This window comes from Rhinatrema bivittatum, chromosome 3, assembly GCF_901001135.1.
Source record: "Rhinatrema bivittatum chromosome 3, aRhiBiv1.1, whole genome shotgun sequence".
NCBI classification, from domain to species: Eukaryota; Metazoa; Chordata; class Amphibia; order Gymnophiona; family Rhinatrematidae; genus Rhinatrema; species Rhinatrema bivittatum.
Genome location: NC_042617.1, coordinates 50207329 through 50221483, shown reverse-complemented (window position 1 = coordinate 50221483; position 14155 = coordinate 50207329). Strand labels below are relative to the sequence as shown.

Genomic DNA, 14155 nt, shown 5'->3' with positions numbered 1-14155 from the left:
ATAGAATCCAGTACTTGCAAATAAACCCAGGCCTTGGGAATTGGCATTCTCAACAAATGCCCTATCTGATCCTGAATCTTCACAACTCTCTCAGGGGTGAGGAAGACTCTGCCCACTCGGGTATGGAATGTGCTCCCAGATAGTCCAATTACTGGGCTGGCACCAGATGACACTTGTCCAAGTTTATCCCCCCATTCGAGTAACTGTAACAACTCTATCACTCAATGCATCGTCTGGCAACATTCCCTTTCGGACTTTGCTCGCACTAGCCAATCGCCCAGATAAGGGAGAACCAGAATCCCTTCCCTCCTTAGAGCCGCTGCCACCATCACCTTTGTGAACGTATGTAGATCCATGACCAACCTGAAGGGAAGGGCCCGAAACTGAAAATGCTGCCCCAGCACCATGAACTTCAAAAACATCTGGTGCACTGGCCGAATGGGGATATGCAGCTAGGCCTCCATTAGATATAGGGCCACTAGAAATTGTCCTTTCCGAACCGCAGCGATTACCATCCACAGCATCTCCATCTGGAACCGCAGGACCCACAGCGCCATGTTGACCTTTTGAAGGACCAGAATGGTATGGAATGTACCTTCTTTATTGGGAACCACAAAATAAATAGAGTACCTTCCTTTTCCCCTTTCCGAAGGTGGTACCAGTACAATAGTTTCCAGGCTTTGTAAGCGCAGCAAAGTGTTCTGTACTGCCTGTCGCTTGGCTCGAGATATGCAAAGGGACAGCACGAAGACATCCAGTATCGGACACGAAAATTCTAAAGCTTAACCTCTTATCAGTTCTAGAATCCACTGGTCCAAAGTGATCCTGGTCCACTCCTCGTAAAATAGGGACAATCTTCCTCCTACAGCTTCAACCAAAGAGTGGAATGGCCTGACTTCATTGCAAAGTTTTAACACCGCCATCAGCCCCCTGACCGGCCCCTTTCCTGGAGGTCCTGCGAGAACCCCGAAAGGACTGCTGTCAACCAGCGGCCTACTTTTGCCCTGCATTTGAGGTCATCTTGCCCATCCTAAAACACCTCCAATCCCGAAAACAGGCCCACAGCAGAAAGGTCTTCCTGGCAGCCTTATTATCCTCCGGCAAACTATTCCACTTGGATTCCCCCAGGGTCTTCAACGATTGCTCCAGGTCGTCACCAAATATTAACTTCCCCTTAAAAGGGAGATTATACAGCTGGGACTTAGACCACACTTCCACCGACCAGTTACGCAATCATAGCAGCCTTCTAACTGCCACCACAGAGACCATATTCCTAGCCGCTCTGCGGACCAGATCATATAAAGTGCATCTGCCACATAGGCCACCCCAGCTTCCAGCCGAGCCACTTGCTTAGAATGCTGTGACGAAGCGACCTTCTCCTGTGTCTTCTCCACCCAGCGCAAACAGGCCCACTGCCTCAGACTACCACAAATCGCTGCCTGGAGGCTCAAGGCTGACACCTCAAACATCTTCTTCAACTGGATTCCAGCTTGCAGTCCTGTACATCCTTCAATGCAGCAAACCTACTACTGGGATAGTGGTGGTCTTTGTGATTGCCGACACTGCCACATCCAGCTTAGGCAGCCTTAGGCGCTCCAAAGTGTTCTCAGTCATTGGATACAACTTTGCCATTATTCTGCTAACCTTCAAGCCAGCCTCCGGAGTATCTGACCCACCAGCTTCCTGGGCAACTGAAAAGCCTTTGGCGGACTCCCCAGGTCATCCAACACTGGATCCATATCCACTGCGTCTGAATCTTCCTGAGTAATCTTTATACCCAGCTCATCCAAAACTTGAGGGGTGAGAGGCCTCAATTCCTCCTCTGGTCATTCCCCTCGGTTACTGATACGTTGTTCGGATCTTTCACTCCATCCAGTGCTTCCAGCTGATCGGCCGGACCGGCCACTCCAAGGCCATTGCCCTGGTCATCCCCCAGATCATCTCCCAGATCAACACCAGCCTCAAACGGATCCTCATGATCAGAATATTCCCTGGCCTCCGCCGGGTCCCTTGATCCTGAGGTCCTGAGGTCCGAGCCAGTCCCAAGTGACGCAGAAGTCCTCCTGATCCTCCTGCTGGGACTACCTTGGCCATTTTTATGGGATCCTGCAGCTTTCTTCCCCTGGACCACTTTTCCACCTCTCCACGCCTGGTCAAGAATACCTTGTGCATCAACAGAACAAAATTTGGACAAAACTTTTGCTTTTCCATGGGATCAGACTCATCTGGATTCTCTTCCCCCCCCCCCCCCACCCCAAGATATCCTCCCCCAGAGGAAGCTCCACAAGGGAAAGAGGAGGAGGAGTATCCCTAGGTTCCTTCACCTCCCGAGGCACATTCACTGCAGAGGACATTAAATTCTAGACACATCCAATGCAAGACACAGGCCAGATAGGCTTTGGCATGCTGCAAGGAAAGCACCATGAGGCCTACCATGTGGCTGCCATGTGGTGAATAGCTGATTGCCGCATGGGGAAGGACTGCCAAAAATAGCCTGCAGCTGCTGTACACTTTGCCCCCGACAAACCCCAAGGGCCCCCAGTAGTGTTGGGTGCTTTTACAAACCTCTCCCCAAATGATCCCAGCTCAAAAGCTTAACTGACCTGTTTGCGATTGAGCCCAGCCTCAGCAGCTTGGCTTTTTTTTTTTTTTACTTTATTAAACAAGCAATAAAATCCAACAACAAATGACACAGAAATGCTTTCCTGTTGGAGCCTGCAATCCAGGGAGAAGCCTTCCACAGGGATGAGGGAACCAGGTCTCCTGGTTATCAGCCTCCGTGGGTAGGTGCAGACCCCCGCTTGCCCGGCTCCATCTAAGGGATGGCCACAAATGTGCCTAACACTTCGGGGAGCAGAATCTTCTTCGCTTCCCAATCTATCTTCCAAACTTTTTTTTTTTATATATATATATATATATATATATCTCACTCAGACTGCATCTCTACCACCTGCTGGAGACAGAGAAAAACTGAGGAACTGCAGGTGGCACTGTTGGATATGTAGCAGTACCTCAAAAGTTTTTGTTCTCTGCCTCCAACTGCTGGTAGGGATACAAAACCCACTAGTCTGGACTGATCTGGGGTACAAACAGGAAAAGTGACTTGCCTAAGGTCACAAGGATCATTGGTGGGAGCAGAAGGATTTGAACTCTGGCTTCCCTAGTTCTGAGCCCACTGCTCTAACCATGAGGCTGCTTAAAATTCAGGGTGGATTGTAAGCTTTCTTATCTCAGAAAGGATATTCTGCCATTCAGTGGAGCCTCTAGACAGAAGTATGTAAGAGGCAAATTAGATGTATAGGGGACCAAGTTGGTATGGCACACAGGGTTATACCCAAGACAAGGTATCGATCTGTGTGCCTTCTTTCTTGTCTCCCACCATCACACCCTCACAACTTATTGCTTGAAAATAAAATATTAAAACTTAAGCTTAACTTATTTGAAACCTCAGTAAAAAGTGTCTGTTCTATATTGTAAAAATCCTTTGTACACATGGCCTCTTTCATCCTTTCTGTATCCTCCATTATTTCTTCCTTATCTCCCTCCAAAATGTGTTTATAGTACTGTCTTCCCCTCCTACCAAAACTCTAGGTCAGCAAAGGACTTATTTCTTCGGCCACCCCCTGTGTAGGGCGTGCTATGCCATCTGCTTCCTTTTCTTCCCATGCAGGCCAGCCAGATGGTTCATTCCCTTCCTTTCTTCTATAGCCATATCCATGGCCACAGGCAAAGCTTCTTCTGTATGCAACAGTGCTGTCTATTGCTATTCATCAGCCCTTCCCCTTCTCTCTTGCTTCTCCGTTGCTCTTTTCCCCTTCCCCTTTCCTCTCCTTTGCGCACTCTATCTGCCTCCTTCCATTATTTTCTCCTTTCTCTCTCTCCTCCATTGCTTCCTCTCCTGCCTCCCCAGCTGCCCGACTTGAAACTGAGTTGGCACAATGCTGGCAGAACTTGGAGGAGCTGCAGGAGCAGAAGGAAGCCCGTCTCGGTGCTCCCGCTTCTCCCTCCTCTCGCAGCTCAATGATTAGTACTGCTCAGGAGAACCACTGAGTGCAGGAGTTCCTCTTCAAGCCAACAGGGCATCAGAGCCACGTGTTCCTTGACTTTTTAGCACCCCCTAGTGAACTTCTGGAGATCTGTGAGCTCAGCCTGGATAAGATGGGAGCAGTGTTCGAGGACAATAATGTCTACATGCTGCACATGATGTACCAGGCCATGGGAGTCTGTCTCTACGTGCAAGACTGGGAAGGCGCTTTGCGCTATGGACAAAAAATTATCAAGCCTTACAGGTAATTCAGTTGCATGTGCTAGTTTTGTTGGTAGCTGTGAAAGAAAATGAGAATGCCTTCATTATTATGTAATACTGCTTGTAAGGTTAACTTGGCTTCTGCTGCTGAGTAGGGCCTCAGTCCGTTTCTGCATCACCCTGTGCATATTATTATTATTATTATTATTATTTAAGTTTTTTATATACCAACATTCAAGACAATAGTCCCATCATGCTGGTTCACATGAAACAGGAGTGCAAAATAAGCTTAAGCTTGAACAATTGTGCGGAAAAAGCAGTTACATGTAACAGGGGAAATTGAACTTGGAGTAAGAAGGAAAAAAGGAAAACCAGATAATTACATATAATAACTGCATATGTTTTGAACTATTGTGTTGTGATGCAGTTTGGCCTCAAATGTGTGGTACATCATGGGGTAGAGAATGTATTTTTGATCTTTAACAATTATGTGGCATCTTCAAAAGGGTTATTTCTATAGATTTGAATACATAGGTCATTTTTAAAGTACCAGTAGTTACTTTCTTCAGCTATTGCATGGCATCTCACTAAACAAGACCCAACTCTATCAAAACATGGGATAATTTTGTAACAGTTACATAATCATTGTTTGTGGCTATTTTGCTGTGATGTAAACGTGTATATTGTATATATTTTATTGTAACTCACCTCGAACAGTGGACTGCGCAAGTAATATTTTTAATAATAAGAAAGCAATTACATAAGTTATACCAGTTTTCAAAGTGCATGTGATCGTGTTGAAAATTATCCCACCAAATCTTCCTGCACAATTACAGCTGCTAATTTATACACAGAAATGTTTCAGGAAAGTTTATACACAAACCTTTAGAAAAAGCAAGAGAGTGCACCTAAGTTCAAACTCCTTCCCAGCCTGCGCCCTTCCAGGAACGCCTCCACTCGGTCCAGGGCAGGAGGGCAATTTCATGACGGGCCATGTCTTACCTGGGGAAATGTTATGGAGAAGGTATGCCACCTGCATGTTTGGAAGGAAGCAGAAGTGAGATGGGAGTATCTTTCAAAAGAAGATTGAGAGACAAAATTAGAGAATGGAAAAATCTGAAAGCACCCAGGAGCTCGAGGTGGCGCAGTAAAGTTGGCTCCCTGCCTTATCATGATGTTGGTCAAAGTCAGACCATGTGACAGACACTGTATTCCTTCCTGGGGAACTGGAGTTTGGCAATGCAGTTTTATTACTGCTTTAAAGCTGAAACTGAATTTTGAAATCTTGTAAGGGGTTTAGTTGTTTGAAATGTACTTTTAGAAAAAAAAAAAAAAGATGAGAAGTTGCCTTTTAAAGAAAAATCAACATGGCCCGTTTATTTCAAAGGTCATACTCGTTTCTTAAGTTATGTTTTCCCTGCTTATGCAAGTTTTCTGTGTGTGTGTGTGTGTGTATATATATATATATATATATTTATTTTTTAAATGAAAGCATTGTAAAAATTACAACTTGAAGACTGGATTTTGAATTGAGAGCTTGTTCCCTCCCCTAGAGCTGCTTTGATTTAGCAGGCAGCTGAGTCTTTCCTGAGCACCATTGCTCGAGTTGGACAGTAGGGGGAGCTGTACAGGAGACTGCCTCCAGCTTTCTGCATTCAGAGGGGATGAATGTTCCAAGAGCCTTGGCACATCTGGAAACAAAGTGCCACAGAAGGGTTATTTTATGGGCAGAAGGCCTTCCCTTTAGCACACGTTCTGGAGACCTAGCTTCAAATAAATTTGGAAATCGTCATCCCTCCAAAGATTTCTACCTATGCTTCACCTGCAGGAAAACATCTTACATCCTTTCATTCCGTCCAGTCGGGTGTGCAAGCAGAGGCTCCTTTTTAGCGATCTAGAAATACAGAAAATGATGGCATACAGATTACCAGGGTCACCCAGTCTATCTGCTGCAATAATACAGACTGTGCTTGATATTCTGCTTTCCTCCATCTTCTATGCCTGATTGCTGCCTTTCATGCCACTTTTGCCCGCTCTGCATCCAGTGGGTGGCTGCTCCCTGCATTTACCACTCTTTTTGTGAAGAAATACTTTCCTGTTACTCTTAATTCTACTCCTCCAATCTGTACTAGTCTGGTGCTTCTCCTCTGGATTGCTTCAGCTCTTGGTCTGTTTTTCCTGAAGTTTAGCCCTCCAAAACAGGACACTTTTTAGATGAGAGCTTGCCACCATTTTCCGCTTGGTGTACATCTCGTATGCACTCCAGCCTCCTGCTGGCTTGAAGTCATTGTGAGGTCATCAACTATGGTTACTCCCAGATCTCTCTTCCGTTCAGTGCTTGCCAGAATATTTTCCCCATCCATTTCATTTATTTTTCCCCTTGGTTTGTGTGCCCAAAATGCATGAGACTTTGTTTTGCTTTGTATTTTTTGCATTAAATCTTAGCTGCCAAACTCTAGATCAGTCCTCACATTTTCTTAGATCTCTTTTCCACTCTCCCTGAAGTATCTGTTCTCTTGTTGATTTTAGTGTTGGCTGCACAAGACATGCCTTCCCTTCTAATCCTGCAGTGTCACTTACGAAAACTTTGTAAAGAACTGGTTTAAGGACTGTGGCACCTCCTACTGATCACTGTTTTCTCCTCGGCGAACAATTTCTTAACGTATCCGCTGATTTTTTATTTTTTTTTTAAACTTCCAATGTAGTAAACTAATGGTATGCTAATACATTGGAAGTTTAAAAAAATTGCCTAAAAAGCAGAAAATGTGCATAAAGAAAATGCTTAGTGTATATAAAAGCATGGTTTATGCACACAGACCACATTTTCTGTGCAGAAATCATGGTGTATGTGCACAAAGCATGTTTTCTATGCATAAAATCCCTGACTATAGGTCCTGGCACCAGAACTTCAGCTTCTGCCCCTAGACTAACATTGGCCCTCGCAACTTTACTCCACATTGGACTAGGAGTTAAGTTTCTAGCGCTAAAAAAAAAGCGCAAGGTTAAGCCAGTGCACCTCTCTGATTGGAGGGGTAGTAGTTGCTGCCATCATTAGTGTGGGATTTGTACAAGAGAGCATTAGCCAGTACGCATGTTGTGTGTAAAACTTCTTGCTGCATCAGCAGTAAATTTTGCACACAAAAAATGTGCACACAACTGTGAGTTAAACTGTGCACACTGCCAAGCGCTTCTTATTGCCATCAATCCCTCTGTTATCTTTTACTCAAACAGTTTCTAACCATGTATTCACCTCCAGGCTTCTCAAACGTATCTGAATCTCTTGGAGGGGTACATTTAGAACAGTGTATATGCATATATTGGAGACAAGGGTTCTCATACAAAAAAAAAAAGTTGAAATAGCCCACATTTGAAACTTGGATTTGCATTAGTGGCTTCAGCTGAGCTGCTGACCATTAGTGCATCTTTCATACATGTCCCATAATTCGGTCGCCTTCTTACTGATGCCCTCTAGTCAGAAATGTTCCCGGGCAGCCCCACCTCCCCCTCTCTGCCACCGTTCTCAATTCCTCCAGGCTCCACATCACCACCACCACGCCCCACCCCCAATTAGATGCAGCTCCCTTCTGTTTGTTCCTGTGGTCCCTCAGCATCTTTTTCTGTGAATATTGCACAAAAGGGTTTGTTTAGTGTTTCAGTTTTAACTTGATCCTTTCCACGCATTTTTACCCTTTCTCAGGCCTGTGCTGACCAGGAGCATAGACACAGCCAGCCAGGCTAGGGATGAACACTGTATATCATCTCTGTGACTCTGCCTATGCTGCTTCACAGTCTGCCTCTTTTTTTTCAATTGGCAGTGCTTAGAGCTGCAGCTGGGTCTCTCTGTATCTCTGTTTCCTGCCCAGGACTAGGCAGGTTTAGAAGAAAAAGTTAGCATCCATTAGCTGATTTTCAGATGAATCGCCTGTGAAACTCCACTTATGTTCCCAATAAAGAATTCTTTAAAGATCCTACAAGAGCTCCATATGGTTACAACCTCACAAGAAAGATTTGGTGCTCTATAAATCACTTTAGGACCATGCTCATCTTCTCTACACGAGGAAATTGCAAGCCAGTCCAAAGTTTGACATTTCTCAAATGCCAGAAGAAGACCCTGAAGGTCAATATTCAGCCAATAACCAGCTGAGCAAGTTAGCTGGATGAACTTATTTGACCAAGATATTCGGTGGCACAACCACACCACTGAATGGTATCACGCGGCGCAAATGCAAATTTTGGGAAGGGGTGGGATTATGAAAGAGGGGCAGTATCACACCGTGTGATAGCATAATGCATTGCCAGAAATAACTACACCTTTTTTCCTGGCGTTAAGTTATGCAATATGACCAAAATGGCTGTAACACTATTCACGATAAATTTTTAGAATTGCATTTTGACCATTTCTGGGCTTGGGAGTGGAGAGGGAGAAGTACCCTGTTATAGCGTCCATCAAGCTGGAGCTCAATGCGCCCTATGAAAACCTCAGGATATTTTGCAGGCTTATGGGTCTGTCTGGTACAGTACAGTGTGTACACTCTGCACACCACACGGAAAAAGATTTAAATCCATAAATGCTGCCATCTTGAAAATGTTTGCAGAAAGTACAGGTTTCGTCAAATGATATTTTGTTCCTTCAGCAATTCTGCATGTGCAGACTGAAACTAGAGAGCAGCTGATGAGTGAAAATAATCACCGATCCTTTGTTTTACAGCAAACATTACCCTTCGTACTCTCTGAATGTTGCTTCTATGTGGTTAAAATTGGGCAGGCTGTATATGGGACTGGAGAAAAGGAGTATGGGAATAAAGGCTCTGAAAAAGGTAATGTATTTCAGTCACGTCACCTCTCCCAGTATTTATTTTCAGTAGGTGAACATGGCGACCATTTTCTGAACTGAAAATTGTTAGCTAGAGATGTAACAGTAATGCCCCTGGTAAGTAATTCCGCAGGTAATGGGCATATCCACGCTGTTCGTATGATAATATTTTTCCAAGGGCTTTCTGTTTAAGATCATGGTTTAAATATTTGCAGCTCGATATTCAAAGAATCCTACAGCATCTAAGTTATCTGGCGAACGTTAGCTGGATAAGTTATCCTGGTTTTGATTTAGCTCATGCCTTTTCATTGGTAGCTCGAGGCGAGATACGTGCAGGTATGGTAGATACTTCCCTGTCCCCAGAGAGGATCTTCAGCGGGATAAACATCCTGCTGAACAACCCCCGTTTAAAGTTTCTCCAGCTACCTTCAGCTAGATAACTTTAAATCTAACTGGCTGTCTTTTTTGAATATCGCCGATTCGGTTTAAAATTGTCCCACTGAAGGCAGCCAGACAACTTTACAAACTTCCTTTATTCAAAGAATATTGCCTCATATGTGCCGACAACAGAAAAATAAAACCCCCGCCTGGCCTGCCATACATGACTTCCCTCCCCCTCCCTCCTCCCTGAGTGGATTTAAACATTGGGCCGGCAGGCCCGTGCTCCCCGAAACGAATTAGGAAAAGTATTGGACCGGTCCCCCAGCCCACCACGCCTGACGCCACTGGGAGCAGCGTTTGTGAGTCTCGTTTCCTTAGGGGCTTAAGGTGCCCCTACCTCTTGTTCTGTCGGCCCAACCGCCAACAGCGCATTATAACAAAAATGCAGGGGCGTAGCGGGCGCACCCGTGTTGCTTCCTCAAGGTTTGCGAGGTTTCCTAGGAAGCTGCATTTCTCTTCCGAACTTTCTTCAAAGTCCACCATCAAGTTACGGCGAAAAGTGGATTTTCCTTCCTGGTTGTACAGAGATTTATTTTCAAAACTTCTTGTATCCTTTGTTTTGGGGTTTTGTTTTTTTTAATCCTGCTCCTTTGAGCCTCCCGCTCAGTCAGACCCAAGGCTGCGATCTGGCACCAGGAGTTTTCATTTTCCTTGGGATTTTTTTCCCGCCATATTTTCTATTCTCCCCCTCCCCCCCCCTCAAAAACCAGGGGACCTTCCACATTGGATTGCTATTAAACAATTGTGCCATCCCCGCCTTGTATCTTTCTACATGTCTTTACCAGGGTTTTTTTCCCCTTTAGTTTTTATGGGGGTCATTTTGTAATTTCCCCCATTAGTGTAAAGTACAGTGTGTGAGTAAAAAGCACCCATAGACATCAGGTTTCAAAGGGAATGTGCACGTGTGCTTTCCCTCTGAAAATTATCACACCTGATCATTTGTGCACAGATTGTTTTCGGGGGGGGGGGGAGTGGGAGGGATTACGTACATATGTTTGAAAATAGAAGTGTGCAGACCCTGCCCCCAGGAGCACCTCTTCAAACTGCAGTGAAAAGCACATGTATGGTTTTTGGGTTTTTTTACCCGTGTGTTGGGCAGACAATTTTGTATAAACCCAAATCTGTGTTTCACCTGCAGAAATGTATTTTTATTTATTTATTTAACGATTTTATATACCTACAACCGTTTGCACATCATATCGGTGTACATTTAAACTCAAAACATAGTAGGCATAGCCTTTACATGGAACAGTAACTATAACAAAGTTGCGAGGTATACACTTATTGTATTCCTTGTTTTATGTTTTGATTTTTGATGTTTGATTTTGGTTTATCTATTTATTATTATTTAATTGCTCTCCTATTTTATGTTATTGTAAACCGCTTTGAACAGTAATATCGCTGATAAAACGGTATAGAAATGTCTTAAATAAATAAAATAAATAAATAAATTACAAGAGCAAAGGTATTGCAAGAGACAAAGTAAACAAAAATTATAATAGTTGTGAACAAAAGTACAGTATATTTACAAGAGAGTATATTTACAAGAGAAATGCCTTTGAAAATTCCCCTCCCTGTGCATAGCAGGGATTGTACTGTTGTCTTGTCAGCAGTGATTTTGGTGTGGTCCACTTACATTTAATTGTATGAGAACTGGTTTGAATGAAGATGTGCTGCTGTTTCTCCTGTATGTTTTCCTAAACGTCTCCTGTTGAGTTTGTGTCACTCCTGAGTTTTGACTTACAAACCTCTGTCTTCCTTTTTCCAGGCTCTTGCCATCATGGAAGTAGCACATGGGAAGGATCATCACTACGTCGCCGAGATTAAGAAGGAAATAGCAGAAAACTGAACATTTAGCATCTGTAATTCTTTCATTGAAAAGTCTTGCATTGAAAACATTTAAAATGTATGTCAAGCTTAGGAGAATGCTTCAAACTTGAAAATATGGAAGTACATCTGTTATATAATTGGAAAGAAAAATTATGTGGTGCACCAGGTTTATGCCTAATGCTAGGGACTTTCATGTTCAGTTTTTAGATTTTTTTCCTGAGAACCTCTTAGTGTTTATTACAACAAACAAAAAAGAGAAAATTTGTGCAAAAAAAAAGAGAAGTCATTTCTTTCCAAGGATTTTCTTCCATTTTTGTTCATTGTAATAAACACTGATAAATTCCTGGTGGGGAAAAAAAAATCAAATACAAACTGAAAACAAAGGTCCCTGCCTGTTGCACATTGCAAGGTTTACTTTGAAATTTCTGGGTAGATGGTTCTCATGTTGATCATTTTTCGGTGTGTGTTTGTTTTAAAGAAAATGCAATGCTTTCCTATGCCTTTGATTGAAATTAACTGTAGAAAATTGACCAAAGCTTTTCCTGCGCATTTTACTGTAGCATAAAACCCAGAGCTCCGTCAAATAATTAAAAAAGGGGGAAAAAAATCCATCATGCAGCCTGCATGGCCCACTTCTGGTTCCTTCATTCCTTAACTGCAGTTTCTCTCTTTTGTTGTGTGAGCTACGTAGGCAAGTGAGCACCTTCCCTGAAGACAGACAGATATTTCAATTACTCTTTGCTGGTTGCAAGCTGTCTTAGTTTTATCTTGCATGGCACCTTGCTGCACAAAGCTTTTCTGCTTTCCACGGTCGCACAGGTGGATAGCATCGCTGTGGCTATAACTGTTTTACAGTATGCAGTGCAAAGTGCGATATTACCATCTGCCCATTGCTCCATTGTGATGGTTCAGCCTTAAGTATGCCTGAAGATCACCACTTTTACATTTAAATAGAGTGGAATGCATTTGTTTCCCAATGTAGCTGTTAGTAGAGCCTGAAATGTCACCAGATTGTGTGTGTGTGTGTGTGTGTGTGGTGAGCTTCTCGTCGGTAGTGGTCTGTTATCTTTAAAGAAAAAAAAAAAAAGTTTGAAATTGGAAGAGAAGCAAGAGAGTGATTTTTTTTTTTTTTTTTTAACAGGATATTTAGGCTTCCTGCTCCAGCCCTAATTGTAATGTCATTGTATCCCCCAGTGGGGTCGGGTGGCAGGTTGTTAGCATCCTATGTTGTACAACTTCTACAGTTTCAGCCAAAAATCCAAGAAGGAACAGTTCTCAGTTCGTGGCTCAGACCTTACACTTGATCTTAGCTAAGAGGGAGAGAGAATACTAGAAAAGAGGTCTTAGGTGCCTCCTTGGTTATGCTTGGCTATTTTATAACATTAGATGTGTCTGTTGATACGCTTTGTCTCCTGCCACAATGAATTGACAACTCTTAACGCATAGTAACACAGTAAATTATGGCAGACAAAGGCCAGAATGGTCTATCTGGTCTGTCCAGCAAGGTTTTTTGTTTTTTGGGAGTTTTTTTTTTTTTAGAATAGCACCTGCCGCTCCATGCAGCTTACCCCCCCTCCCCCCCAAACCTTTTGCTAAGGGTAGTAACTGCCACGCTGTGCTTCATTTCTAGCTCCTGGCTAGGGATTAGAAACGAAGAAATGGGGTAACTTCTCTTACTCCTACAGTTTATGTTCCTGCTTGGGGGGGGGGGCAGCCTGGACTATTAGAATAACTTATACCACGTCAAATACAGCAAAGAAAAAAAGTGCTATGCTGGGGGGGAAATAATTGCTGGCATAGCACTTTTTAATTTACATGAACAGTGATGTTCTGCAGTACAGATGATCAATTGTCATTTTAAACTGATCATTTAGGGAAACAGTGTGATTAAAAGATCTGACAATAAAGGAACAGTGCTATGATAAAAAAAAAAAATGTTGTGCTGTGCTGGTCTGCCTATTGTAAGAAATGTATAACCGAGACCAGAGCTGGTTCTGGTTTAGATCGCCTCTCCGAAAACATGCTCATAGGTGTAGGCCTGTGTTTCTGTACAAAAAAGCCGAACTGAAAATACCAGGTATGAAGTGGACAAGAAACTGAATGCAGGACTCGTGCAGGAATGATGGATTCCTGCAGCCAAGAAGCTAGAGAAAGTTCGCACATTTACGTTTATGAGAGAGAGGACTTCCTGGAATAGCCTTGGAGAAACTTTTCTTTCCTGATGCAGTGAGAAACCTATTACCCCCTGTGTGTCTCAGGGCAGCTGGGGCCATGGCTGATATATCTCTGCATCGGCCTCTCATCTGGATTATCATTCACCTGGATTTCCACTTCTGCTGCAGCCCGCCCCCACCTGGACCCCTCCGTACCCTCAGATTTCTCCTCATTCCCCTGCTACCCCAGACCTTCAGTGTCTTTGTTACCCTGTGCAGACCTCCAGTTTCCTTGTCCTGGCATTCGCTGCCTTCTAATGAGAGAAACGTGGGAGCCCTGTCTGGGGGACTGGGAAAAGGACCATAGGTCCAGCCCAGAGGAGGGGGAGCGTGAATCCAATAAGGCTGAGGCCAGGAGCGAGGAAAAGACGGGCGGTGGGAAGCAGGTCTCATTGCATTTATTTATTTAAACAAATTTATAGTCTGCTGATCCACCTATCTCAGCAGAATTGCATAAGGCTGTATATAAATCCAGGTCTGTTCCCAAGGGACAGAAGATACATAAACATTCTTTCTTGGTCTGGCTTCTGCCAGCTTCCAACTCAGAAAAATTTCTGACAAAAAAAAGTTATTCATGGAGTCAGATGAAAATGTTGGTATTCTGCATTCAAA

The 14155-nt window shown here is 43.7% G+C and overlaps 1 protein-coding gene across 2 annotated transcripts in view; it reads left to right on the top strand.

The window, feature by feature from the left end:
* SMYD2 (SET and MYND domain containing 2) overlaps positions 1-13265 on the top strand; it is a 132438-nt gene extending 119173 nt beyond the window's left edge. For both annotated transcript variants that reach the window (XM_029593211.1, XM_029593210.1), the window contains exons 10-12: positions 4115-4289; positions 8955-9063; positions 11269-13265. In XM_029593211.1, coding sequence (XP_029449071.1) covers positions 4115-4289; positions 8955-9063; positions 11269-11349 — 365 coding nt within the window. In that variant the 3' untranslated portion in view covers positions 11350-13265. The remainder of the gene's footprint in view (positions 1-4114; positions 4290-8954; positions 9064-11268) is intronic.
* The last annotated feature ends 890 nt before the right edge of the window (positions 13266-14155 follow it).